Source organism: Dama dama, chromosome 5, assembly GCF_033118175.1.
Source record: "Dama dama isolate Ldn47 chromosome 5, ASM3311817v1, whole genome shotgun sequence".
Classification (NCBI taxonomy): Eukaryota; Metazoa; Chordata; class Mammalia; order Artiodactyla; family Cervidae; genus Dama; species Dama dama.
The window spans coordinates 20,616,415-20,644,313 of NC_083685.1; the positions used below are offsets into that span (position 1 = coordinate 20,616,415).

The following is a 27,899-nucleotide window of genomic DNA, read 5'->3' on the forward strand; positions in this document are numbered from 1 at the left end:
TTTAGTATTTAAAAAAATTATTTTATTTCCCTGCATCATATCTTAGTTGCAGCATGTGGGATGTAATTCCTTGACCAAACATTGAACCTGGGCCTCCTGCGTTGGGAACACAGTCTTAGCCACTGGACCACCTGGGAAGTCCCCATCACATCCTTTAAAGGTTCGTATTAGTGACTTATACTGTTGACGTTGACCTCAATCAGCTGGCTGTGGCAATTTTTGTCAGGTTTCTCCACTGTAAAGTTACTCCTCCTTCTCTCTTTTCCATATTGCACTCTTTGGACAAAAGTCACTATGCCCCACCCAGACTTAAAAAATGGGCACTTTCGCTTCACAGTATTGAGAGAGGAGTTGTCTAGACACACGATTTGGAGTTCTGCATGGGAGATGTGTTTCTTCTACTTAGTTTATTTAACTATTTATTTATATCAGTATAGACTCACAGATACTTGCTTTATATTCTACTATAACATTGTTTTGTTGCTGGAATTGTTCCTCTTTGGCTGTTGGGAGCTCTCTTGTGTCCCTTTGATGTCCTTATCAGTGGGTCTTTTGGTTTATTTTTAGCACTTCTTTACTTTCTGGTATTACCAGTTCCTCCAAGTTCATCTTGTGTATTTCTTGCCCCAGTCCTAGAACCAGCCATTTTTCCAAGGTGCTCTGATTCCTTTTATTAGAAGACATTAAAAACCAAGATCTGGGTGTTAGGTTGTGTTCATTGCTACGGGACTGCAAACTTATACTTAAAACTTTCATTGTGATAAAACATACATAAAATTTACCATTTTAACTATCTCTGAGTGGACAGTGCAGTGGCATTAAGTACATTCACACTGTTCTGTAACCATCACCACCCACTCCCAGAACTTTTTCATCAGCCCAAACTGAACCTTTCTATTCATAAAACAGCTCCCCTTGCTCCAAACCTCAGCCCCTGGTAACGACCATTCTACTTTCTGTCTCTATGAACTTGACTCTTCTAGGTCACTCATATAAATGGAATCATAAAATATTTGTTCTTTTGTGTCTGGTTTATTTTACTTACCATGTCTTCCAGGTTCATCCAAGTTGCAATTATCAGAATTTCCTTCCTATTTAACAGTATTCCACACACACTTTTAAATATGAAATTTTAAACTATAGATACTCTGCTCATTTTTTTCTAGCAGCTTGCCCTTCACCCCAAATTTAACTTTCCTTCCTCAAAATATAGAACTAATATATCACCATCTTAATGTATTCAGTTCCTGAGTTTGGATAGGAGGTTCAAATAGCAAGAGTACAAAAACCACATTATCTGAATCTACCTGATTCTTGAGTTTTGGATAACAAACACCAGAAGTTCAAAACCTAAGGAATGCTTGCTGTTGTTTAGTCGCCATGTCTGACTTTTTTTGCAAACCCATGGACTATATATAGTCTGCCAGGTCCTCTATTCATGGGATTTCCCAAGCAAGAATACTGGAATGTGTTGCCATTTCCTTCTCCAAATACTGCTCATTAAAAAAAAAAGTGTACCACTAAAAAAAAAAAAAAAAATCTTCAGGGAATTGTTACAATATTGTTTCTGCTTTGTTTTGGCCATGAGGCAGAGATCTTAGCTCTCTGGCCAGGGATGGAAACCCCATCCCTGCGCTGAAAGGTGAAGTCTTAACCACTGGACTGCCAGGCGAGTGCCCTGATCATTTTTTTTTTTTTTTTACTCAATACATTTTATTAACATATTTTAAGAAAATGTACTATAAAGAAAGCTATAGACATTCAGGGCCTATGCTTCACCTACATAATAAAGATTCAAAAAATACTAAGTAACAGTAATACATCCTTATTTGTTGGTGATTGGCTTACCTTCTAAGAATAAGACTGGAATCAAAATGAGATCAGCTGTTGGCAGATATGACCCACTTGTAGGAATTAATGAGTGGCTGAAGAAATCACGAGACATTCATCAAGAAAAGCACAACTGTATCAGGACATTTCAAGTTGTACCACAAGTCGTAATCTTCTCGAATATATTAACCTAACAAACCAAAAACCTATACTCTGAACCACACATCTATCGGTTCTATACAGATTTACTGATTTCAAGGCCCTCCCTTCCCCCTCCCACGCCCAGGTTTTAAATCTAGTCTTCTTAACCGTAAAGGCAGGGGTCCTAAAAGAACCGTTTGGGAACTTGCAAAAAAAAAAAAAAGCAAATTTTCAGAAATCCTTCAATTCATAGATCGCTACGGGCGCCAGAGAAAGGCATTTAAACCAGCTCCGAAGCGATTCTTTGATCAAAGTCTCCAAACTCACTTTCTTTTTAAAACTTAATTATTTAATTGGAGGATAATTGCTTTACAATATTGTTAGAAAAACTCTGGCAAAAAAAATACGTACAACGTTTCCCTGTGAACCGGCACACGCATTATCTGAGGGGGGAAAAAAAACGTAACATGAATCGAATTCTCAAAGTGGGTCTAAGAACTAAAACTCTGAGCTGAAACATCTCCTCGTACGGAAGTTCAGCGGCTCCCAGTTAACTGGCTACACTTTCGTTAGTTGTTCAATTCAACATTTTTTAAATCTTCATGAAAAATTTTAGAAAGGAGGAAACTTCACTCTCTTTGGAGACGATACGCCTTTGATGCTCAATGCCTGTGATTAAACTTCCTACAATAAAAGCAAAGACGGAAATAGGACCTGTGACGAATCTGCTGCTTCAGATGTTAAGGTTCGGTCGGTCTAAGAAGAAGAATCTTCCGTCGCGAAGAGCTCGGCACAGGTCTCGGCGGGAAAGGAAGCCTGAGCTTTGCTGAGGTGAGAGGGAGCGGCTAAGTGGAATAGGGCCCACCCTGGCGAGAAGGACGAAGGGAATCTGCCTGGATCGTGTGTCGGCTCGAGCGTGGGCCGCCATGTTGAAACCGGGCAAGGCGGTGGCGGGGAATCTTTTGAGGTTGTGTTGCGGGGAGCGGGGGCGATAGCTGAGTTAGTCTTTCCTCCTGTGCGCACCCAAATGAGGGGCTGGCGGAGGTAGCCTCCAGGGCCGGCGGCCAAGACGAACGTGCTGCAGGGGTGACTGGAAGTATAAGCTCTTTCACCGAAACTTCCGCCTTAGCGTCCAGCTCCCCACTACGCATGCTCTGACGGCTCAGTGAGCCAGCCTTCAATTTGTTTCCCACCTGGTGGGAACCGCGGGTAGTTTCGTTCTGCAAATTCAGCCTGGGGAGGCGTTCGTTGTTTATTTGCTTGCTTAAGAATAGATTTTACTTGCATAATAACTTGTAATTATAAAGCGCTTTCAAAGACACTACTTTATCTCATCTTCATATAAAACGCGGTGAAGAGGCATTTAGCAGCATTTAACAAATGATTTAAATTTTGCCCAAGAGAGCACTAGGTCTTAAACCTGGATTTTCTGACTTCCAATCCAGAGCTTTTTCAGTTTGCACACTTCTGTTTTTAATGGCTAATTGCCCAGCCCACCTCCACCTCGCATGATTCATCTCACATCCCATTCCCGTTTATGAAGTAATGACTGAGAATTGAAAAAGCCAGAGAAAGTCTAAAAATTTGTAGGAAATCTCAACGTAATGTTACAATGGAGGAAATACACCTAGAAAGATAAATGAGAACCCGTGAAGTCCGCTGTTCGCTTGGTATTTAGTATTGATAGGAACATGCAGATGAGGGAGAAAACAAAATTCATCTTTTATACCTTTGTAATTCTCTCCAGATTTTAATTTGAAGAATTCTTACAGCTTTGAACAGGAGCTCTGACTATGTACCATAATGTCAGGTTCATTTGGTGGATCTTTGCAACCTTTTCCTGTGAAATGGGGACGGGTTTCCTTCTCACTTGATTGGGGTCCGGGTCAGCCTTCAACACCCAGGCCTAACCTGTTTTTTCCTATCCCCATTTCAAGCTTTATATTTTATGATAGCCATCTAAGGAATAGTTAAGAGCTCAAGCTCTGGAATCAAAAAAGCCCCCGGTCCTAACTCCACAGCTGGGCTACTTCTGTGATTTGGGACAAAAGATAACCTTTTTGCATTTCACTTTCCACATCTGAAATGGCAATAGAAGTACATGTCCTGTTATTGTTGAGAGGTGAAGGGAGATAAGTGCTTAGCACAGTGCCTGACACCTCCTAAGTGTTCTATACAAGATAACTATAATTATTACGGTGCTGTTGTTTTGTTTTTTTCCTCTGCAACCTTGTGATGGAGGCAGGAAGTAAGATTAGAATTTTAAGAATTTTAGGGCCATTTAGAGAATACCAGAGCAGAGACCAATGAAACAAGGCAACTGATGAGACTTCCCTGGTGGTCCAGTGGTTTAAGACTGCTTCCCTTTGAGGGGGTGCAGCTTCAATCTGTCCTTGGGGAACTAAGATCTTGCCTGCCAGGAGGCAAAAAAAAAAAAAAAAAAATAGCCAATGAAGATGCCCAGATATATTCAAAAGAGCCCTGATTTTTAAGTAACATATTTCAGCATTGGCTCTAAAGCTTCACAGAGGTGGTCACATTATTAGCAGGATCTGATTTATCTTCCGGCAGATTCACATAAGTCAGTTATCATGTGTCAGACTTAACCTTACCTACACTCTTAAAAAAAAAAAGAGAGAGAGAGATCTTTTATCAGAATGAATGGATGACTGTGTGCTTGCTGGACTCAAATTACCATTGCAGTCAATACTCAACCCCTAAAGCATAAATGGATTATCAGCTAGCGAACTGAGAAGAAACCCCATCTTCCTCTTGAACCGAAGAGCCTGAGGCTGGGTCACTGTCATTTTGACTTTGCTACCTGTTTACTGCATTCAGACCACCATTTTCCCTTGTAGCTTTGTTTTTTCTTTTTTTTCTTTTTTTTAAAGTCCTTATCCTATAAAAAAAAAAATTAAAAAAAATCCTTATCCTTTAGTAATGCACACTGAGATATTTACAGATGAATGATGTAATATCTTGAATTAGGTTCAGAATAATCTGGGAGGGAGATGTGAGTGGGGGGCACTGATGAAATAAGATGGGTCAGGTGTGGGTCATAGTTGGAGCCGGGTGAGAAATTCATGGAGGGTTATGCCATTGTTTATGTTAGTCTGTGTTTGAAATTTGTGGTAGTCAGAGGTTTTTGTTTTCTTTTTAAAAAATTATTATTGGCCACTCTGCTTACAGGGAGGATCTTAGTTCCTTGACCAGGGATTGAACCCCTACCCTGGCATTCCTAACCACTGGACCACTTGTAAAGAGTTTCTTAAAACCCCCTCTTCCATAGAAGTTCCCAGGCTGGTTTTCCTAGGACCGTTTTACAGTTTCTGAAAGGCAAGCCTGGATTTTGATTCTGGATTTTGATCCATATTGCCACATTGAAAGAGTTTGTACATACCCTACTATGGCTAAACTGGATAATAAATGTATGCCTCAGACCCGGCATGTTGTCTTCCCTGGAGGGAGGGTGGCGGGTGGGTGAGAGCACCCTGGAGGCCCACTGCTGTGATCCTGTCTCCCCTACTTTCTAACTGGGAGGCCTCAGCCTTTGCTTCCTTCCCTGTTGGAAGAAGGGATTTAAAATAGTATCCACTTAAGGGGTTGTTGGAAGGACTGAAGGCGGAGCTCATAGTAGGTGCTACATAAAACATGCTTGCTGTGCCCCTCCTTAGAACATGAATGATTGGATGCCCATAGCCAAGGAGTATGACCCTCTCAAAGCTGGCAGCATTGATGGCACCGACGAAGACCCGCACGATCGCGCTGTCTGGAGGGCGATGCTGGCACGATACACCCCCAACAAAGGCGTCACAGGGGACCCCCTCCTCACCCTGTTTGTGGCGAGACTAAACCTGCAGACCAAAGAGGAGAAGTTAAAGGAAGTGTTTTCCCGCTACGGGGACATCCGGCGGCTTCGGCTAGTGAGGGACTTGGTCACAGGCTTTTCGAAGGGCTACGCCTTCATCGAATACAAAGATGAGCGTTCTCTGCTCAAAGCTTACCGGGATGCTGACGGCCTGGTCATTGACCAGCACGAAATATTTGTGGACTATGAGCTGGAGAGGACTCTCAAAGGGTGGATTCCTCGGCGACTTGGAGGAGGTCTGGGTGGGAAGAAGGAATCTGGGCAGCTGAGATTTGGGGGGCGGGATCGGCCTTTTCGCAAACCCATTAACCTGCCAGTTGTGAAAAATGACCAGTTCCGAGAGGGGAAGAGGGAGAGGAGGGAGCGGTCTCGGTCCCGAGAAAGACACTGGGACTCCAGGATGAGGGACCACCATGACAGGGGCCGGGAGAAAAGGTGGCAGGAGAGAGAACCAGCCAGGGCATGGCCGGAAGGTGACTGGGAGAGAGAGAGGGACTTCAGAGATGACAGGGTCAAGGGGAGGGAGAAAAGGGACAGAAGCAAGTAGACCATCCCTCCCCCTCTTCCTCCCCAAACCCAAAGGAAGGTGCAGGACCAGTAAGAGTGCAGGGATACCGCATTGCCTGTGTATAGAATCTAAGTCCAGTGGTTGAATAAAACTGATGAAAATGAAAACAGAACAAAACCTTTCCAATGATAATGGGGTTAGGTAAGTTTTCTTTTGACTCTGGAACCCAGTTTCAAGCTGAACACGTTGATATTATATGAATTTTCTCTTCTTCATCTTACGTGTTTGTGTTAGTTGCTCAGTCGTGTCTGACTGTTTGCAACCACATGGACTGTAGCCTACCAGGCTCCTCTGCCCATGGGATTTTCCAGGCAAGAATACTGGAGTGGGTTGCCATTTCCTTCTCCAGGGGATCGTCCCGACCCAGGGATCAGACTTGGATCTTCTGCACTGCAGGCGGATTCTTTACCATCTGAGCCACCAGGGAAGCCCCTCTTCATTTTAGTTTTTTCAGTTTTTATTATTTTTAAAAATCTTTTGCCACACCTAATGGTACGTGGAATATTGGTTACCAACCAGGGAACCCAGGTCCCCTGTATTGCCAGCATGGAATCTTAATCACTGGACTACCAGGCAAGTCCCTGTTTTTGTTTTTGTTTTGGGGCAACTTGTGGGGATCTTAATTCCCCGACCAGGGATTGAACCCTGGGGCCCTCAGCAGTGAGAGTGCAGAGTTCTAACCATTGGATCTCTAGGGAATTCCCTTCATCTTACAGTTTTAAGGACCTGTTATTTGATAAGCTTGAGAAACAATTTTGTAGTTGCCATCATCTGTACAGAAAGACCTCTGTAAGGAACCATCACTCATTTAATTTGGTAGTAGATAGCTTTGTTTTGATTTTTTTCTCCCATCTATTGGAAATGACCTTTTTTAAAGTGTAGCAAAAAGAGGTGATGCCTGGAAACCATTTGCATTGATCTGTGACTTTCAGGAACCTTGAATCTGGTCAGGATCAAAGTTGTATCTTTTCCATCTTTATGTCCATAGTGCAAGGGTTTGGTTAAGTGAAATAAAAATAGGATAGAAAAGTGAATCCAAGGAGATTGTCCAGAGACGAAGAACCAAAAGCCAGTCCTAGCAGTGTTCTGGGTCAGTAGCCAGCTTCTCTTGAACAAATATAACTCCATTCTCCAGCCAAATGCTGACTACTTTTTTTTCCCTTTCCTTTTTTGGTGGGGTGACTGGCATTTAAAATGAAAAACCAAAGTTGCAGGGCTGTGAGGCTATGGACTATGGCAATTTCCCAGCCCTTGGAAAAGAGAAAGTTCAAGAGAAGTGAGAGTGAAATGAAAGTGAAATCCATGAAAGGTCAGTATCTAGTTCTGATGGACTGATTTGCCTTTTCCCTCGACCATCTGGCCTCTGGTTTGTTTAAAAGCCGGATATATTGACCTTAACTTCTGAGGACTTTGAATAAGTGCCATACTATCTACAGTTTTCAACAAACTGACATTTAACATTTTTGTCTTATCCATGACTGTATCTTTGAAAGTTTAGTTCTTAAAATTCAGGATGTCTCATGCAGAATAAATGCCTGATTTAGTATCAAGATTCACACATTCATTACTAGGTTTTTGCATCAGGAGTAGGAATCTCATTGTTATGTTAGGGACCTATAATATCTTAAAGTTACTGTTAGCTGTTAGAACTGTTTTAGAAAAATATACTCTTTCTCGATTTCCAGTGCAATAATTTACAATCTCCCAAATCTCAACCATCTTGCAGGAACACCTTTCTGATTTCACCTACATTTCATTTAAAACATCTGTTATGGGCTAGAGTTAGAGTTAGCAGATATATTAGGTAAACGAGAGATCCCCATCCAGGAACAGGAATTGTGAAATGGCTTCAGAAGTAACACATCCAGTGGCAGTGTTTTGTTTAATTCTAATTTTTATCTTTTGACTGTGCCACACAGCATGTGGGATCTTAGTTCCCCAACTAGGGATTGAACTTTTATTCCCTACATTGGAAGCATGGAGTCTTAAGCACTGGACCACCAGGGAGGTCTCCAGTGGCAGTATTTGCATAGTCTAAGCTGGCATTTATCAACCCTGAGTACCAGAACATGAATGGGTGAAAAAAAATATACACACTCAGAGCCTGCCCCCGGACATTTGGGTTTAGTCTTGTATCAGCCCTGATAACTTAAAAAAAAAGTAGGACGACCTCCCTTTCCTCCCCTGCCCCACCCTGGCAGGGGCTGTACCCATCAACATGGCAAAGGCCGACTCCCTCTGACCCAGCAGTTCTGCTTCTAGCTTATTCTGCGGGCCGATGCACAAGTACGAAAGTGTGAGTGCTGTTTTAGGAAAACTGGAAGCCATCTGTCCACCCGTGGGCCTGGACAAACATAAACAAATTACACTCTGTATAGTTGACCAGGGTTCCTCAGTACTGGCACCATCGACATTTGGGGCTGGAATATTCTTTGGTTTCAGGTCTGGGCTATGCATTGTACGATATTTAGCAACATCCCTGGGGCCTACACAGAATGGATGACAGCACCCGCACCCGCCCCCCCTGCACACAGTTGCGACAACCAAAAATGTCTTCAGAGAGTGCCAAATATCCCTGGGGGCCAAAATCACCCCTGGTAGAGATTCAGTGTCATACTGCTGTGGAGTTATATCCGGGGTATTCTAAGGAATGAAAGGTACAGAAGGACGTGTGTATCATATGCTGCCATTTATGTAAAAAGAAGAGAAATATATCTGTTTTTTACATGACTGCATGTATATTTATAAATTATTTCAGGAAAGACACCCAGGAAACTACCAACACTGGTTACCCCAGGGAAGGGCAATCAAACGTGATGGGGGGAATTTGATGGGGGATCAGTTTTATTGTTGAGTTGCTCAGCTGTGTCTGACTCTTTGCGACCCCCTTGACTGTAGCCCGCTGGGCTCCTCCGTCCATGGGATTTCCCAGGCAAGACTGCTGGAGTGGATTGCCATTTCCTCCTCCAGGGGATCTTCCTAACCCCGGGATCAAACCCGCATCTCCTGCATTGGCAGGCTTTTATATTCTCTGAGAGTAAACTCCAGTAGTTCTAATGGCAGTCAGGTTAGAGAACCACTACTCTAAACCAACATTACCCTGTCTGATTATTTTTCTTAGTGATCTGAAAACAGAGTTCTGTGGATTCTGTAAACCAACCTGATGATTTCATAGTACAACACAGTAAAACGTGTAGAAAGCAGCCCAGTCAGTTATCCTTGAGTGCTCTGTTCAGGGAAATGGTATCTCTCTCAAGCCTTGCACCCATTGGGTGGAGAAAAAGCATTATTTGGGCAAACCCCCAACTTGCCAGTTGCAGACAGGGCATCTGGCTGTCCACCACAGCCCCAGAAGTCAGCCAGACATCAGTGGTCTCCAAGCCATCTTTGCACCCACCACCCTCTCTCTGCCAAGTCTACCCCACACAACATCCAGCATCCCCTAGGGCTCCACACCCCACTCTCAATCCACTTTGGGATCTTTGTCTTCTTCCCAGGGGACTAAGTATTTGACACAGTAAATGCTGAAAGGAAACAAGATGCCAAGAAAAAAGAACAGCACACAAGAACCATTGCAGTGTCTCATTCTTAGCAACTTTGTTTGGTTAGTACTGCAGAACTCACAGCAGATTCCAAGGCACTGGCCTTGAACATTGCTACATGCTCTAGGCATTATCAGTAACAAGGTGCAATAGAGAACCACAGGCTCTTGCAAACTTGTCTCCAGTTTCTGGGTGGGAGGACTGTTGTCCCTGTTTTCTGTTGCTTTGTGTCTGAGCGGGGCCAGTGTGTCCTGTGACTTCGGAGGCCCTCCCCATTTAGTTGATGCATCCTATATATTCTGCTACCACCATGACAACATCATGAACGCAACTAATGAAAACCTACCAGTTCCCTGCCTCCCATGTCAGTATGACAAACGTGATCATAAAATTTCTACACAAAGAATTTCATACAAAGCGAGTCAAACAGCAATTAGAGCGGCAGGTGATGTATCTGGCGAAGCTCGTGTTACTAAAGTTAATGCAAAAGTCAGCCTCCGCTCATGGTCTTATTAAATATATATCTTAAGGGATTGGAGTCATCTATTAGAAACGGTGGTAGCCCTGGTATAAATAAATGTCTCTTTAGAGTTTGGCATCAGTTTTTCAACGTGCTCCCTTGAAGCAGACAGTCTGTTGGAGGGATCAGTTTTGAGGGTGTGATACCCGAGGTGGCCGTGTTCCATGGCAGCCCCTGGCGGTGGGTGGTTCAGGTCCAAGCACAGAGGTGGGTCACGGTCACAGGTGCTGCAGGGCCTCCTGTCCTTGCTCCGTGTAACCGTCATCACGGTGGCAGTTGGCCCACTGGCCGAAGGTCTCGTGGATGCGCATGTTTCTCTGTGTGTTGGCCAGACGCTTCTTATCTCGGGAGAAGAAGCTAAACCTTTGGGAAGGGAAAGATGGAAATGAGAGGCTGCCCTTGGCTGTGCATGTCACAGGTTTTGCAATTGCCAGGGACGTACAGCAGCAAACGTGAGGGGAGCGAATCAGCTCAAGGTGTGAAAGAAAAGGTTGGGGGTGCGGGTCAGAGTTATTCTGGAAAGCAGCGGGGGGTTGATTCTACATGTGACTGTCACGGTACCTTGGAGGTGACACAGTGTGAGCAGGGCGTTAATGTAGGTGATGTGTGATGTACCTCCCCCCTTAAGCACTACAGGGGATTTCTTCTCCTTACCAGTGGAAATAAAAAGCTACTGGAAACATACGTCATGGGTTTCTTTACCTCGATGATGCAGAGAAAGGAATACTCAGAAGCCATATGAGATGTAAGATGATTCAGATGTAAAGAGATGAATGTTTTAAAGTAACTATGTATTTATGTGATGTGAACTGGGAAGCTAGATAAGTAGCACCTCAAAGTCCAAATTTCATGGATATTTCTACTGCTTAGAATGAGCTCAAAGTAGATAGTTAAGAAAAGAGATTAAAATACATATTAAGAAATATATATTAAGTAATAGTACACATGTGCACTGATTAGATAAACACTGTGAATACAGACTGTGAAAGAAATTTGGGAAACATCAATTTGGACAAGTGACAAGAAGTGATTTAATGGTGAGAGCCTTTAGAAGTTGTCACAGTTACTATCTACACGGCTACAGTAGACCATGAAGTCTTTTTCAAATAGCTGTGACTGTTGATCATTGATCAATCAGAGTGAACCATCAGAGGCCTGAATGATAAAAGTGGAAATCTCAGGCAAAAAGCTGACAAAGTGGCCCACTTGAAACAAAGCTTAAACTCCACCTCAACAGAGTCAAGGACCCAGGGCAGTCAACCCGAGTTGGCCCACATTGAGTATTTCCGGTAAGTCCTCTCTAAGCTGCCAACTGTCCTCCTGTACTCCCAGCTTCTAATTAAAGATGATTTCTAGTCTTGCTAAGTTCCTCTACTCTTGAATTTTGGTTTTTGAACGTGGTCAGAGTTATAGTAATTCAGTTATGTTTTCTGAGAGCAGGAATAGGAAGGAACCCCTGAGAAATCAAAGCTTCAGATCAACTATTTTTAGTTCCCTCTGTCCGTTTACCTTTTAGGTTTTGTTGTTTGTTTTGCTTTGTTTTGTTTCTGTTTTTTGGTGCTGTGGCCTATGGAGTTCAGTTTTAATCACGTTTGGGTGAAAATGATTTTCCTATTCTGTGGTTACTGGACCCTACAATCACTTCCTACCAGGAATGAAGTAGTCTTTCATTGTAAAGCTGGGGCAAGCCAAGCCTGCCTGGAGAAATTCTCTCTACCAGCTAAAGTCACTCTCTCTCTTTTTTAATGATGTATTCTTGGACTGTTTTTGTTTGTTTGTTTTCAAACTTTTTACTTTGTACTGGGGTATAGCCGGTTAACAATGTTGTGACAGTTCCAAGTGAACAGTGAAGGGACTCAGGCATACATATACATGTATATGTAAAGTCTCTTTTTATTCCTGAAACCAATATATGCACTGGCAAATCAAGGAATGACTCTCATTCTGGGTTATTTGAGAGCTCTTTCTGTAATGTAATCGAAGCAATTAAGCTGGCCAGAAATATAGCCGCATTCATCACTGATACATATCATGTCTGCCTGATTCAAGCAGGAAAGCCACTTGCCACTTCCTGTCCAAGGGGACACAGAAAGAATCAAGACAAAGTCCCCTCTTCTGCTGTTCCTGTTAACAAGCTCAAACGGCTTGCTGACGATGGCTTGGCAAAACAAAGCAGTTTAGAAAGCCAGGGTGTGAAGATCGAAAAACACAGCGTTAGTGTCACTCAGGGGGATGGGTCATGGTGGGTGTGGCTTACTGACCCGTCACTTAAAGGACCTTCTTTACTGGATCATGGACAAGGTGGTTTTAGAATGGAAACAGAAAAGACAAAAAGAATTATCGGTGACAGAGCCCAGAATTCCAAGGCTTCACTCGTGCAGATGGAGCGTTCATGGGTGACACGTTTGAAATCACACTCAACACCCACTTCAAATGGGAACACGCAGGGGGATGGCCATGCAGCTAAAGGGGCCAGAGGAGACAGGCCAGCCCCAGCAGTAGCCGCAGCAGACATTGCAAAGGCACAGCTCAAAAGGAAACCAGAAAAAAATCCAGTGCCTACGAGGGACACAAGTCGTCGGACAGGCTGCAGGGTGGGGTCATCTATTATCAGTCCGGCTGCTACCATGGGCATTATGGCTGTAAAGATCCTGGTTAGAAAAGTACAGATAGACACAGAGAAGATAAAAACAGGGGAGGTTGGGACTTCCCTGGTGGTCCAGCGGCTGAGACTTCGCGATCCCAATGCAAGGGGCCCCAGGTTCGACCCCTGATCAGGAAACTAGATCCCACATGCTGCAACTAAGAGTTTGCATGCCTCCACTAAAGACCCCGCATGCTGCAACAAAGACTCGGTGGAGCCAAATTAAAAAAAAAGGGGGGGGGGTGAGGTGTGAAAAAGAAACACACTCCACAGACAGGTCAGCTGAGGGGTTTGCTTATGGTTTATGTGCAACTGTGCTGTCCACCTACCACCCCGCCTCCATTCATATTTTGGAAAGTCCTAACTCGTAGCTCAGAACGTGACCTTATTTAGAAATAGAACCCTTGCAGATGTAACTAGTTTTGGTGAGGTCATACCAGAGTAGGGTGGCCCCAATCCAATACGACTGGTGTCCTTATAAAGGGGGACATGTGGGCACAAATACGCATAAAGGAAGAAGGCCATGTGAAGATGGAGACGTTTGGGGTGATGCTTCTATGAGTAAACAAAGGCCAAAGATGGCCAGCAAACCACCAGGAGCTAGGAGAGAGGCATGGAGAAGATGATCCCTCATGACCCTTTGAAGGAACAGACCCTGCCGAACACCTTGATCTTTGACGTCTAGCTTCCAGAACTGTGAGCCAATACATCTCTGTTGTTTAAGCCAGCTTGGTTTGTGGTACAGCAACCCTAGCAAACGAATAGCATGTGACAGCCACCTAGGGAAGACAGGCTGGCCTTGAGGGCTGAAAACACAGGCCTGGGTGTGGAGAATGGTGGATCAAAATCTGCTGTGGGATTCAGTGGTGACATCTGTGGGTATCTTCCAGCCTGTCTCCCCCAGCTGCCACTAGCTGCAGGCTCGGTACCCTGAAGGCAGCCAGGGGAGACCCAGGAGGGAAGATGAGGCAGCCAGGATGGGCTGGGCAGAAGACAGGCTGCACAATCGCTCCCCTGGATAAGCCAGAGTCTACTCAGCAAGCTCCGGGAGACAGTGAATGACAGGGAAGCCTGGCGTGCTGCAATCCGTGGGGTTGCAAAGAGTCAGGCACAACTTAGCCACTGAACAACAACAGTGAATGCTCACAGGTTCCTTGTCTGGGCAAGGAAAATAAAGAAACTCTAACCACCTCTCCAGAACTTATTTTGAACAGCTTGGTTTTGTTTTTGTTTGTTTTGTTTTTTTTAAAGAGGTTGGCTGGGGAAAAGATATAATAATATGATGATCTCAAATGAGGTTTGAGAATTCTGTGTCTGGATCACCTTTGATGCAATTCCCCAAAGTAGCTGGGAGCTGGCATCTCAGCAGAACCATCTGAACGGCTTCTCATGGTGACAGTGAGGGGCTTCCCACTGAATGGGCCCAGTCCCCAGAGGCCAGGCTAGTGGGCACCATTAACTTCTCGGCCATAAGGCTCTGCACTCACCTTTATGCTCTCTCTAGCATAACAGGGAGCCCTCAAAGACACAGTTGTTGTTTAGGGGATGGCCCAAGATATGCAGGCTAGGTATTTTGCCTGGACAAATGTTTGCCTGCTAAGAAATGCTGGACTTCATTTGGGGCCCAATCAGGGGCCAGACTGATGCATCAGGGCCTTGGGACACCTGGCAGGGAGGCAGGAGGGGGTTCTGGTTGAGCTACTCTCTGTGGGTCTCGCTGGGATCCCTGACATGGACAGCCCCCCTTCTCTCCCCATTCTAGGCTCCCTGCGGAAGCCACGTCCTCCAGAGGGACAGCCACTGCTATGAAAAAAGACTGGCTTGTTTTGGTCAAAAGTTATATCCTGGATACAATGTAGCTGGTTTCAAGTTCCCACCAGCCCCCACCACCACCCCACCCTGTGACAATTATTTCTGGAAGACTCAAAGCAAATGAGGTTCTAACAGTGGCATTTCAGGCAGTGCAATGGGCGGCTGTGAAGAAGTTATTTCTGGGCTGCAGTGAGCAGGGTGGCAGGTAGGAGGACAGGGAGAGATTGCACCATTGTCACTACCGTTGGATACTCAGGTGACCGCCTGCTCCAAGGCCAGCTTTTCTGGTGTGTGAGGCTAGCTGTTCCGATTGCAGCTTCCCCGGCTGAGCCTCTATACCCACTGCCAGCTGCCTGCCTCCCTGGTCAGCCCCCTGCCTCCGCTCAGCAGCCCTGCGTGTGCCTGTCAGCCCGTGATGGAGAGCTGCGAGCAACACAAAGGGGGCGCTGGTGCCTGGTGTCCACTGGGGACAAGGGTGGAGCCACTCAGCTGCTCCCTCGTGACTTTCCCAGGCAGTGCCAGCCCAGACTCTCTGGCCAGCAGCTGCTCAATCACAAGCTATTCTTGGAACGTCCTCTGGGCACGCTGTTTGGACAGGCGGCTGGAGTTTCTGGTTCCCTCGACCAGTTCAGCCCAGAAATGTAGACTCTGGAGTCTCTGGCTGGTGGTGCATTTGAGAGATAAGGGAACTGGGCAGTCAGCCCACAGCTGGTGACTCGGGAAGTGGGGGAGATAAAGAAAAGGAGGGGTAGGGAGGCTGAATGAGGTGGTTGGGGCAAGCACAGGGCTGGGTGGCAAAAAAAGGCATGGGTTCCGATCTATCCCAACTTTGATCCTTCCCAGCAAGTAATCACAGTGAAGTCAATGGGCTTCTCTGGGCCTCAGTTTCCTCATCTGAGAAATGGGGCTAAACATCCCAGCTCTGAATCTCCCGACAGGGCAGAACCTCCAAGGTATTAAATAGTTACTGCTTACTCATTGGTGGGTGGGGAAAGTGGTGGAAGGCAGGAAGCTGAGCTGGGGAAGAGCTGTGAGCTGCACTTAAAAAGGCTATGTCGGGACTTCCCGACATGCTGGACACTGTGGTCCAGTGGCTGGGACTCTACGCTCCCAATGTGGAGGGGCCCGGGCTCCATCCCTAAGTCAGGCAACTAGATCCCAAGTGCCACACCTAAGACCTGGAGCATCCAAGTAAATTTTTTTTAAAAAAGGTGTATGACTAATATTCCACAAAAGCCAGGACAAAGGGACCAGACAGACCCAGATGGGTGCCTGAGAGTGATAGATGGAGAGGGAGACAGGCGTGGAACCATCTTAAGAATGACCACTCCCTTCCCTGGTCCCCAGGGAAGATCCATTTCTGCCCCAGGCTCTGAGCTCGTGGTCACCCTGATGCAGCTTCTGGTCAGTGGCTGAGGCGGACAAAGGCGACCGCTGTCCTGTCTGGGCTGGTCAAAAGCCTTTTGTGCTGGTTTGATCTCCCACTTATCCCCTAGAAGGCTGGGGCAGCCATGGGGACTAGCCACCTGCACCCTGTGGAAGAGAGATTCTGAATTCTCTCTCCTTCTCGTCTGTCTCTGACTTCCAGATTCCAGCTACTTCTCCAGCTGGGCTTAGAACCCCAGGTCTTGCTGAGCAACCAGAGGCCAAACTAAAGGGGAGATGGGGTTTGAGAACAGAGTCCTTTCCAGAACAATCTGGAAAAAAGAGGACCAGACACCACAGCCAACTCAGGTGTGGGTAGAAGAACTAGTAGAAAAAAAAGAGTGTTGGCTAATTCTGACGAGATCGGGCGCATTCAGGATGGTATGGCCGTAGATTGTTGGCTAATTCTGGTAACTTTCCTCTGGATTTTACCTAGTTTGAGATTTGCAAAGACCAACACTTAATTACCGTTTTACAGAAAGGGGGCTGGAGTGGAAAACTAGATAGTCAGAACAACACTGCTTCAGAAGGAAGCCTTAGAATTACATGTGACTTGGAATTACAGTGCCGGAGATGCTGTAAATGTAGTACTGGTGGAGCAGAGGTTATGGAAAGGTCTGACTGTTAAAGGGAAGGAACTGCTGAGGGAAGAAGATGCTGCTCTCTTGGTCTTATCTTTCCCTTAGCCAAGGGAGGGACTGTGTGAGCTCATAAACATTTTCTCTAGTTCCCCAGGATTTAAGCCAAAGCATGTAAGATCACTTCTGCTTGTCGTAGGGCTTCCGTGGTAGCTGAGATGGTAAAGAATCTGCCTGCGATGCAGGAGACCCTGGTTTGATCCCTGGGTTTGGAAGATCCCCTGGAGAAGGGAATAGCTACTCACTCCAGTATTCTTGCCTGGAGAATTCCATGGACAGAGGAGCCTGGCAGTCCATGGGGTTGCAAAGAGTTGGACATGACAGAGCGACTAATAATTTCACTTTTCACTTTCTGCTCATCCTTCCATGCAAGTGGGGTGGGAGGACAGATCAGGGCCTCAGCTAAAGGAATCCCACTTCTGACCAAGCACTGGATGGGAAATCTTAACCAAGGATACTGAGTACATCAGAGAATCAAGACCAAAGGGCTCCTTCTCCCCAAAGATGAGGTTACAGTGGACACCGGTTACTTCTGTCTGCTCAGCAAACTGATCTTGCTTGGGTTCTGTCCCTCCCTTAACTTCAGTCCATGGGAACTGGATGGAGTTAAAGCTACTCCAAGCTTCAGGTATGAGAATGAGACCAGACCAGATCTATGGATGCACTGCCCTGTGATTGGTTTAGGGGGTGGTCATGTGACCTGGTCAGAGCCAATGAGACTCAATTCTGTGACCCTGTGGGAGACTTTCTTTTCTCTGAAGTTTCATACCAGAAAGCAGAAGCCTGAGCTGATGGCAGCTGTCCTGCCACCCAAGAATACAGCACACGGAAAGGAAAACTGCGGTAGAGGTAGAGGGAACGAGGCAAAGCCCCGAGGACAAGGCTTGGATCCAGCTGAATCTAAAACCAAGATGACCTGAAAACAGTTGCTTGACCAACAGTTTATCTTAAGTTACTTAGAGGTGTGTTTCAAGTGCCATCAGAAGATTACAAACTAATATGTGGCCGACATGGTGTTGAGATCCAGAGGAGGCCTATCAATTAATAGTTCCAAGTTTCACCCCAGGAAATATTTATCCCTAAGCAGAACTGGGGACCACATCCCCTCCCAAATCCAGCAGATGGAGGGCCAAGCAAACAACATGTGAAGCTGGCCAAGAGCAGCTTGGAAGAAAACCAGATCTTTAACCTCACACTCTAGAGGGAGACCAGCCTTTCCCAGGACCCAACATTTGAACAAGTCATCCCTTTCTAAGGACAGAACAAAAACAAAAAACAACCCAGGGACTTCCCTGGCGGTCCAGAAACCACTGGACTTCTAATGTAGCGGGTGCAGGTTCGATCCCTGGCTGGGGAGCTAGGGCAAGAAACCAAAACATAAAACAGAAGCAATATTGTAACAAATTCAATAATGACTTTAAAAATAGTCCATATGAAAAAAAAAAATCATTAAAAAAAAAAAAAAAAGACTGCACTTCCAATGCAGGTGTGGGCTCAATCCTTGGTCAGGGAACTAAGATCCTATACTCTGCCCAGCTCAATCAAAACCCAAAACCAAAACCTAATAAAACCAAACAAAAACTAAGAGCGGAAGGTCCAGCAGTTACACACACTTTGCATTCCCTTCCCATCCCCCAACACTGAGGCTTAAGTCAATTCACAGGATAAGAACTAGTCGAGGATTTTCAAACATAAATGGTCTTTAAAGTTTGAGGCATCCAAGTAACACCCCAATTCCCCTCTCCAAGCACCCCAGCTAGCTTTCCAACCCATGCCACTTGCTTTCACAAAGCTTCTACCAGGGTCTGTGTGGAAGAACTGAGGCCTCTTTTACAATAAGTTGTAAGGCTGAGAGCCAGGAAGACCCTCTTAGGGGTGAACAGGAGGCCACAAGACAACTGGGAGTGGAAGGCCTTCCTGCAGTTTAGAATGGGAGCTCTGGGCCAGGTGCCTGGGTTTGAACCCTGACTCTGCCTCTTATTAGCTGTATGACCCTGGGCAACTGACTTCAGTGCCTCAGTTTCCTTAACTGTAAAATGGGAATGACAATGCCCCCACCTCACAGGGCTACTGGAAAAGACCCTGATGCTGGGAAAGACTGAGGGCAGAAGGAGAAAGGGGCGACAGAGCATGAGATGGTTGGATGGCATCCCTGACTCAACGGACATGAGTTTGAGCAAACAATGGAAGATAGTGAAGGACAGGGAAGCCTGGCGTGTTGCAGTTCATGGGGGTCGCAAAAAGTTGGACATGACTAAGCGACTGAACAATAACACAGGGCTATGGTGAGGACTCAATCTGCCGGGACAGTACTGGACACATGGTACATTCTTAGTAGATACTAGCACACAGTAGGTTCTTAGTAGATATTAGCTAATGAGACTAGAGCTTTAACCCTTTATCTGAAGGGTTGCAGGCGTCAGTGAACCAAAAACTGTTTGCAAAATTGTATGATTTCCTCCCCTGACCCCTCCAGGAAATGGTCTGCAACCTCTCATCTGAGTCTCCAAGGAGTCTTTTGATGCAAGGATCCCTGAAGAAGCTTTAAGTCTAGCTGAGGGCAATGACTAGGTTGCTCTTTTTCTTGTGTGTTCCCCACAGCAACCAGGCCCTGCCTCTGCATGTATGATGCACCAATGAATACTTAATAGAGAGATGGAGGGACAGATAAAGTCGCCACAGAAAAGCATAGATAGGGTGGACCTGCAGCCATTCGGACATCTCAGAGCTGGGGTTTCAAGCCCTTAAGAGGCACAAACCTTCTCCACCACGCAGTATTTGCTGTCTTCAGAGACATGCCCCACCTGATACACTCAAGCAAGCCCTGAGCATCAGCCATAGGTCCCAGCCCTTTCCCGCCCCCTCAGCCTTCCCCAAACCTCTCTGCCCAGGGACCAACCCCCACCCTCCTAGGAGGAACTCGGCCTTCAAGGTACAGAGGTGAATGCCAAGTCAAGGGCTAGGCCCAAAGTGCCCCAGGGTTAGGTCCGTCTCGGCGGGAGGTGGTTAGTGACAAGCCCTGGCCTGGAGCAGGTGCCCAGGAGAAGTGAGAGGCCATGTGAACCACCAGCTCAGCCACCAATGAGCAGCTCCAGACACCGGAAGCGCAGCACTTACAGTCGCTTGATCCCAGACTCGGGCTGGGGAGACATTCTCGGGTGGGCAATGGGTGGAGGTTGGGGTATTCGATTCTCCTCTTCGATTTCTTCACTGGAAGGAGTTGAGAGACATGAGATTAGAGAGTCAACAATTCCATGAGAGCTGGAATATTCCAATGGCACTGTCTGGTGGTCTGAGAGGGCACATACTTTTACAAGGGAGTGATAATAAGGGACCTAGGAGGACAACAACAGTGGCCTTTGCCCCACAAGCTCTCTGCCTCGGGCTGGCTTCTGGAATGGCCAGTTAAGAGGAAGGATATGTCCTGGAGGCAGTGTACACAGGTGCTTACAGGTCCTTTGGCCCAGCTGGCCACGCGTGAGAAATTTCAGGAAGGTACCCACATCTCTATTTTAAGTTTACTTTGGAGAGTCTAGCCAAATAGAATGATTTCCTATTTCCTATTCTTGCCAAATGTTTCCTTGTCTCCATGCCTTTGTGATTCATTCTGCCTGGAATATGCCACCCACAACATCTCCCATATCTGAAAAGGACCCTGTCCTTTAGAGAAGACCCAGTTCAAATGCCACCTCCTCCATGAAGCCTTCCTGATTTCCACCCCATCCCCAAGCCAGAAGAGATTTGTCTCTTCAAGCAGCCAGTGCACACACTGTCATAAAATTTTCTTATGTGGCAGACTCGCAGTAGGTTTCCAATAAGCATGTATGGCATTGTATTTTCTCTGATGTCTTATCTTCCCTACAAGGGCAGGGACCACATGGGTCCTTCCTTCTAGTTTTCTATGCAACAGGCACTTGTGCACCTACTCTGGGTAAGCTGCATCCTGAGTGCTGGGAACTTAGTCATGAACAAGACAAGTAAGGTTTCTGGTGCCATGATGGTGCAGTCTGGTGTGGAAACAGACAATAAAACCAGGATGTTCCTGAACAGGAGAATGTGAGATAGTGAAAAAAGCCATGAAGAAAGTAAAACTGAGGGGGGTGTGGGACTTTCCTGGTGGTGCAGTGAATAAGAATCCACCTGCCAGTGCAGGAGGACTTGGGTTGACCCCTGGTCAGGGAAGATTCCACATGCTGTGGAGCAACTAAGCCCACATGAGGGCCTGAGAGCCAAAAGTACTGAAGCCTGTGCTCCACAATGAGAAGCCTGAGCACCACAACGAGGAGTAGCCCCTGCTTGTTGCAACTAGAGAAAGCCTGCACAAATCAATGAAGACCCGGTGCAGCCGAAAAGAAAGCAAAACTGAGTAAAATGACAGACAGTGACTAGGACAGAGCACTCCTTGGAAGGGGTGGTGATGGTGAAGGAAGGCCTCTCTCAGGACGTGACATCTGACCCAAACCCTGAGTGACCAGGAGCCAACTATGGGAAGAGTCACGGGGAATGTTTTTCCAGCTACAGGAGCAGCATGTGCAAAGGTCCCGAGGTTACCTGAATCGAGCAAGGTGTGTTTTGAGGAACCAATAGAAAGGCAATGTGTACAAAGCTGGGGATTCCCAGGTGGCGCTAGTGGTAAAGAACCTACCTGCCATTGCAGGAAACATGAGACATGGGTTCGATCCCTGGGTCAGGAAGATCCCCTGGAGAAGGGAATGGCAACCCACTGCAGTATTCTTGCCTGCAGAATCCCATGGATAGAGGAGCCTGGCAGGCTACAGTCCACAGGGTCACACAGAGTTGGACACGACTAAGCAACTAAGCACATGTACAAAGCTGAACAAGTATGAGGTGGCATGGTATGAGATAGTTGTTTAAGTCGGGGAAGTGCTGTGCATAGAACTTCCCAGGAGAATGAGAATGTTTTTCTTCACTGTTCAATATGGTGGCTGTCAGCCACAAGTGCTGATGGAACACTTGAAATGTGGTGAGTGCAACTGAGGAACTGAATTTTACATTTTACTTAAGTTTAATGTGTTTAAATAGTCACACATGGCTAGTGGCTACTGTATGTGCAAGGACTTCATTGACTACGGATGAACTAAATGATCAAAAATATTAGGCTGGGTAGCTCCATCATCTCTGTTTTTTTTTTCCATTTTGTCCCCCACCATCTCTTATCTGTAATTCCCAAATCCAAACAGCTCTAAAAACCAAAATTCACTTTTTTGGTCGTTCATTTGGTGGCAAACTCTGAAATGAAACCTCGTGAGGCTGTTTATCATCTTGACTGATCCCATTGATTCCGTGTGAATGTTCACATCTTTTGCTGCAAAAACATTCTTGTGTTTGACTTGGGGGAAGCTGCCCCAGAACTCACATATAGTATAAGGTCATAAGGTAATACAGTATTTATAATATTCCTTTCTAACTGCTGGAAAAGTTCTGAATTATAAGAGGAATCTGAGCCTCAGAGTTTCAGAAAGGAATTCTGAGTTGGTATGTTAGTGCCTCAGGCAAGTGACGATCCCTACAACGAACACAGATGCAGTCCTCCTCTTCCAGGTGTGAATTGGTCCCTAAACTCCAAACTACCTCAGAATGGAGCCAGCCTGGGAGCTCAGTGGAACACTCACCTCTTGTAGTATGCCAGCTCTTCTTGCAACAAAAACACCTTGGACTTGAGCTCGTTCCTTTCATGTAGCACGTCCCGCAGCTCCTGCAGTGTGAACCGGGGGCGGTTAGGGTCCTTGAGATCCATGGCCACCTTCTCCGCCTCGGAGACACACTCTTCTCCGCCCAGCTCCGCCTGGAGGGGGCAGAGATGCTGCTAATGAATTCCTGGCCACAGCCACTAGCACCCACTCCGCATCCTGCCGGAGTCTGAATTTCCCACCCTTCCCGGGCCCTGAGCAGCTTGCCAAGGGCGCTATTTTAAGAACTTGCGGGCGGCCTCTGCTCACGTTCTGTGCAGTCAGCATTCGTCCTTCGGGAGAGCACAGCCAGTGGCCACCTGCGCGCTGTTTGCCTTCTCAATACCCAGACCCACGATCCCACTGCCTCCCCAATTGACTCAGGGTTTTAATTACAAATAACATTAAAAGGTGTCAGAGAAGAAACTCAGTGCTCCCTCAATGCCACCATCCTCTTAAGTCTGCCTGGTTTCCCTTTCCCATGTTCTTGCTTCATTTTCTAACCAACTGGCACCGCCTGCATACTCAGTCCTGTCTGACTCTTTGCGACCCCATGGACTCTAGCCTGCCAGGCTCTTCCGTCCATGGAATTACCCAGGCAAGAATACTGGAGTGGGTTGCCATTTCCTCCTCCAGGGGGTCTTCCCGTCCCGGGAATCAAACCCGAGTGTCTTATGTCTCCTGCATTGTGTCTCCTCTCGTGTCCACTGCACCACCTGGGAAGCCCTTTCTAACGGCGGCTATTGCTAACTTGGCCAAAGTCGTTGGAATCAGATCCAATATCCCATTCTCTATTCCTTTTTCCTTTGATAAGAGGTCGTACACAGTTTCCTATTTGTTACCGGCCTTCTGGTTAAGCCCACTCCTCCCCAGTGGTGGTGGGGAGCTTTTCACTGGAGTTCGGTGGAAGCCCTGGTAGGGGTGGAGGTGGGAGGTTCACGTCACAGCTGACGCAGGGCATTTACTTCTCTTCATGTGGGTCACACAGATGGATCCTAGTCTGCTAAGTTTCCAGACCCAAAACCCATACCCCTGCTCTCTTCCACAGCAAGGAGTTTGTCGTTTGTTTTTTTTTAATTGTGATAAAATCCACTTAACATAAAATTTCCATTTTAAAATGCACAATTCAGGGATGTCCCTGGCGGTCCAGTGGTTAAGCTTCTGCACTCTCAGTGCAGGGGGCCCAGGTTCAATCCCTGGTTGGAGAACTGAGATCCTACATACTACTTGGCATGGCCAAAAATTAAAAAGAAAATAAAATTCAATATAAAAAAATCAAAACCCTATTAAAAATAAAATGCACAATTCCATGGTGTTAGATGGCACAGTGGTAAAGAATCTGCCTGCCAATGCAGGAGACTCAGGAAACACAGATTCAATCCCTAGGTCGGGAAGGTCCCCTGGAGAAGGAAACAGCAACCCATTCCAGTATTCTTGCCTGGAGAATTCCATGGAGAGAGGAGCTTGGCGGGCTACAGTCCATGGGGTCACAAAGAGTCGGACATGACTGAGTATGCACGCGTGTAGCACATTCATGGTGCAGTGCAATCACTTCTAACTAGTTTCAAAACATTTTCCAGAAGAAACTCCACACCCATCAGCAGTCCCCCTTCCCCCAGCCCCTGGCAACCACCATCTGCTTTCTGTTTCTCTATGGGTCTGCCTTTTTTGGACATTTTCTAGAAATGGAAATGGCTTTTGGTGACTGGTTTCTTTCACTCATGTTTTCAAGGTTCATCTACATTGTAGCCTGTGTCAGCACTTCATTCCTTTTCATCGCTAAGTAATATTCCGCTGAGTGAATAGACCACATTTTGTTTATCCTTTTATCTGCTGATGGACATCTGAGTTTTGTTTCTACCTTTCGGCTGTTGTGAACAATGCTGCCATAAACATCTGCATGCGAAGATTTGTTTGAACACTTCAGTTCCTCGGGGTATACATCTAGGAGTGGAATTGCTGGGTCATATGGTGACTCTATGTTTAACTTCTGGAGTAACTGCCAAACTGTTTTCCACAGTGGCTGCCCCCTTTTACATTCCTGTAAGCAGTGTAGGAGGGGTTTGACATTCTCCACATCCTTGCCAACATTTTTTTCTTTTTTGATAGCAAGGAAGTTTTTGCAAGCTTTCCAGGTCCAAGCTGGCCATATCAGCAGGTGGCCCACACTCTACAGGCAGTGTACTGTTCCTGACAGCCTTGTATTGCCAATGTCCCATGATCATCCAGAAGGAGTGGACAAAAGTTTAGGACAACAGAGAGAAAGCTTTGGACCGAGGGAAAGAGGGATTGAAATACAGAACTGGCTCCTCCCCTACCAAAACCCCACAGAAACACAAGGAGAAAGGGACTCTAGCTTAGATGGGCCAGGTGGCTGAAGGACCACAGGAGGCAGAGCTGAGATGTCTCACGTCCAGAGAGCCGGGGACGTGCTGTTCTGGGAGAGGACAGTTGAAAGGAGACACCACCCACCAGAGGAGATCAGGTGTCAGCAGAGCCACCCAGCAGGTGTGGGGTGGGAAGCGGGTCTGGGCCGGAGTCAGCACGGAGCAGGGGGCAGCAGGGGAGGTGTCTGGAGGCAGCAGGAAACTGAAAGCTGACACACGCCGCCCACCCAAGCCAGCTGGTGGGGCCTCCTCCTACCCAAGAGCTCAGGGAGGAAATGGAGGAATGAACATCCCAAGAAGGCACTCTACGGGGCTTACTGATGCCACGCCTTCAAAGGACTGTGTTCTCAGGGCACGTCTTCAATGGGTTTGTTTTTGGCTGCACCACTGGCATGTGGGATCTTAGCTCCCCAACTAGGGATCGAACCTGTACCCCTGGCATTGGAAGCATGGAGTCTTAACCACTGAGCCACCAGGGAAGTCCATCTTCAGTGTTTAACTTCCTCTGCAGAGCCTTTGGGGCCGCTCCTTGGACCACCTGATGACAATACATTCAGACAGTATCCTCTACCCAAAAGGATGTAGAACAAATGCTTAATACACAGCAGGCACTCACTAATGCCAGTTCTCTTCCTCTGCCCAGGTTAACCACAGAGCATCCTCGGAGGGGTGTGTGTGTGTGTTAATCGCTCAGTTGTGTCCAACTCTTTGCAACCCCATGGACTGTAGCCTGCCAGGCTCCTCTGTCCATGGATTTTCCAGGCAAGAAGACAGGAGTGCGTTGCCATTCCCTTCTCCAGGGGATCTTCCCAACCCAGGGATCAAACCCAGGTCTAATATTCACTTAATATGACTGAGCAACAACTTTGTGCCTGCTGGTCACTGAGCTAATGAGACGAATCAGACAGGTGGAGGTGGAGGTGGAGGAAAGATATACACAAACAGAAATTTATAAGATAATATAATGAAAGGTGCAAGGACATCAGTTCTGAGAAGGACCACAGAAGATGTTACTGCAGATGTGGTCTCTGTGCACAGGGTCTTGAGGGATGTGTAGGAGTTCACCAAGAACTCTGGGCCCACCCCAGTGGCCCCACTTCCACCCCACCCCCCTTTTATTTGATTCTGTGTTCTAAAACCCCTTTGAAGTAGTTGCCAATTGTTTTAGATCAGGAGATTTCACATTAAAGTTTGGGTTTAGGGCTTCCTTTTGGGGAAAAAAAAGATGGAAAACTAGGTCACATGGAGTCTACATGGCAACACCGGGCTGGTGCTGTGTAGCAGCTAGGTCCTTTCATGTGCTATTTCCACGGCTGCACACTCACCTCCCCCTTTTCCTTCCCTGCCTAGATCCCATAGGTGTTAAAGGCTGTAGACCGAAATCTCAGGCTCACACACTCCCTTCCAGCCCCTCCCTTCCTCAAACAACCCAGGCTCTTACATTCACTGGGCAAGTCCCCTCCCTCGTTCTGTCTCTGGGAAGTGCCAGCTGACAGATGACCACATGCCTGGGGAAGACATAAAGCCCTTCAGGAGGGCTCCCAACCCCTCACTTTCCCAGAGGGCTCTGGGCAAGCTGCCTACTCCTTTCCAGGCCCGTGCTTCCCCATCAAGCCCTAAAAAACCCATTAATATTTCTAAGGGCTCTTCCCACCCCTACATCAGGGCATTCCTATGAATACAGGCTTTCAAGGTATGGTAGTTCCCTGCTCACCTCCATGGGTTGTCCTCACCCAAGACACCAAAGGGCTTGCTCAGAACCTGAGTTCTTTATCTCTGGCGAAAAGATAGCTCTTTTATCAGAGGAGCAACCTGATCCCCTTAAAGCTTGAGAGATGCCGAGACAGGTGTGCAAAAAAAAGTCCTGACTTCTGGGACTGCCGCCTGGAAGTGCAGAAGAGGATGAGATTGGGGCTTCAGCTTTTCCGGAGGCCACCAGGCACTGCTGCAGTGCCCTGGGCAGCCCAGTCCTCAAGAGACATGGCCAAGGCTCTTCCCAACATGGCAATCGGGTCAATCAGCAGCGAGCCTTCTAGACTTACCTCGTGAGGGACCACAGAGGTGGCTCGGGTTATCGCCGATTGTCTGTGGTCCCCTGAGGCTCTCTGGGCACAGCTTGAGGGAGATGCCAGAGGCCCCAGGTACTCCCCAGGGAGGCCCAGGAGACCAGCCGACAAGCAACGGGGCCTGTCCAGAGGCCTTAGGGAGGCAATACCCTCCATCAGGGCCCTCCATCCTGAGGCCTGGCCTCCTGGGCGTGCTCCCCCTACCCCACCACTGCCTGGGTCTAGCAAGATCACTTCCTGCGCTCCCAAGGCCCCTGGAACATACTTCTGAGCAGCCCTGGCCCAGCAATGGGGAATGACTGTGCTCTGGTCACCCTGGTAGCTCCAGGCTACCATGGATAAATTCAGCGCCCAAAACCCTGGTTCACAGGCCAGTCATCAGGCCCCTCTCTGCTTTTCCTGTATACTTAAAAACAAACAAACAACCAGAAACAGGTTCACAGGCTTAGAAAACGAACTTACAGTTACCAATGGGGGAAGGGGGAGGGGGAGGGATAGTTAGGGAGTTTGGGATCAACATATACACTCTGCTGTATTTAAAATGGATAACCAACAAGGACCTACCGTGTAGCACAGGGAACTTTGCCTCCTGTCATGTGGCAGCCTGAATAGGAGGGGAGTTTGGGGGAGAATGGAGACATGTATAGGTGTGGCTAAGTCACTTTACTGCGTACCTGACACTATCACAACATCGTTACTCAGCTATACTCCAATATAAAAAGTTAAAAACAAACAAAAAACCCCCCCACTTACTAAGAAATCAAGAGC

At 46.9% G+C, this 27,899-nt stretch overlaps 2 protein-coding genes and 1 long non-coding RNA gene across 5 annotated transcripts in view; 1 reads left to right on the forward strand and 2 right to left on the reverse strand.

Annotated features, from left to right (window-relative positions):
• LOC133056605 (uncharacterized) lies at positions 1–2,584 on the reverse strand. Its single transcript, XR_009692859.1, has 3 exons — positions 2,383–2,584; positions 1,849–1,925; positions 1–667 (listed from the first exon to the last, which is right to left on the reverse strand). It is a non-coding gene; the product is annotated as an uncharacterized LOC133056605 (long non-coding RNA).
• A 69-nt stretch (positions 2,585–2,653) lies between these two features.
• SNRNP35 (small nuclear ribonucleoprotein U11/U12 subunit 35) lies at positions 2,654–9,253 on the forward strand. Its single transcript, XM_061142065.1, has 2 exons — positions 2,654–2,802; positions 5,646–9,253. The coding sequence occupies exon 2, from the start codon at positions 5,649–5,651 to the stop codon at positions 6,384–6,386; it is 738 nt and encodes a 245-aa protein (XP_060998048.1). The 5' UTR covers positions 2,654–2,802; positions 5,646–5,648; the 3' UTR covers positions 6,387–9,253.
• A 726-nt stretch (positions 9,254–9,979) lies between these two features.
• The window catches only part of RILPL1 (Rab interacting lysosomal protein like 1), a 42,209-nt gene continuing 24,289 nt past the window's right edge, over positions 9,980–27,899 (reverse strand). The window contains exons 5-7 of one of the 3 annotated variants that reach the window (XM_061142059.1): positions 22,622–22,794; positions 20,106–20,198; positions 9,980–10,832 (exon numbers count right to left, since the gene is read on the reverse strand). In XM_061142059.1, coding sequence (XP_060998042.1) covers positions 10,688–10,832; positions 20,106–20,198; positions 22,622–22,794 — 411 coding nt within the window. In that variant the 3' untranslated portion in view covers positions 9,980–10,687. Of the gene's footprint in view, positions 10,833–12,056; positions 13,121–20,105; positions 20,199–22,621; positions 22,795–27,899 lie in introns of those variants that run through there. The other 2 variants (XM_061142058.1, XM_061142056.1) reach the window with 2 other exon arrangements.

Coding starts and splice junctions, on each gene's coding strand:
- SNRNP35 (XM_061142065.1), top strand. CDS start 5,649: ATGAATGATTGGATGCCCATAGCCAAGGAGTATGACCCTCTCAAAGCT.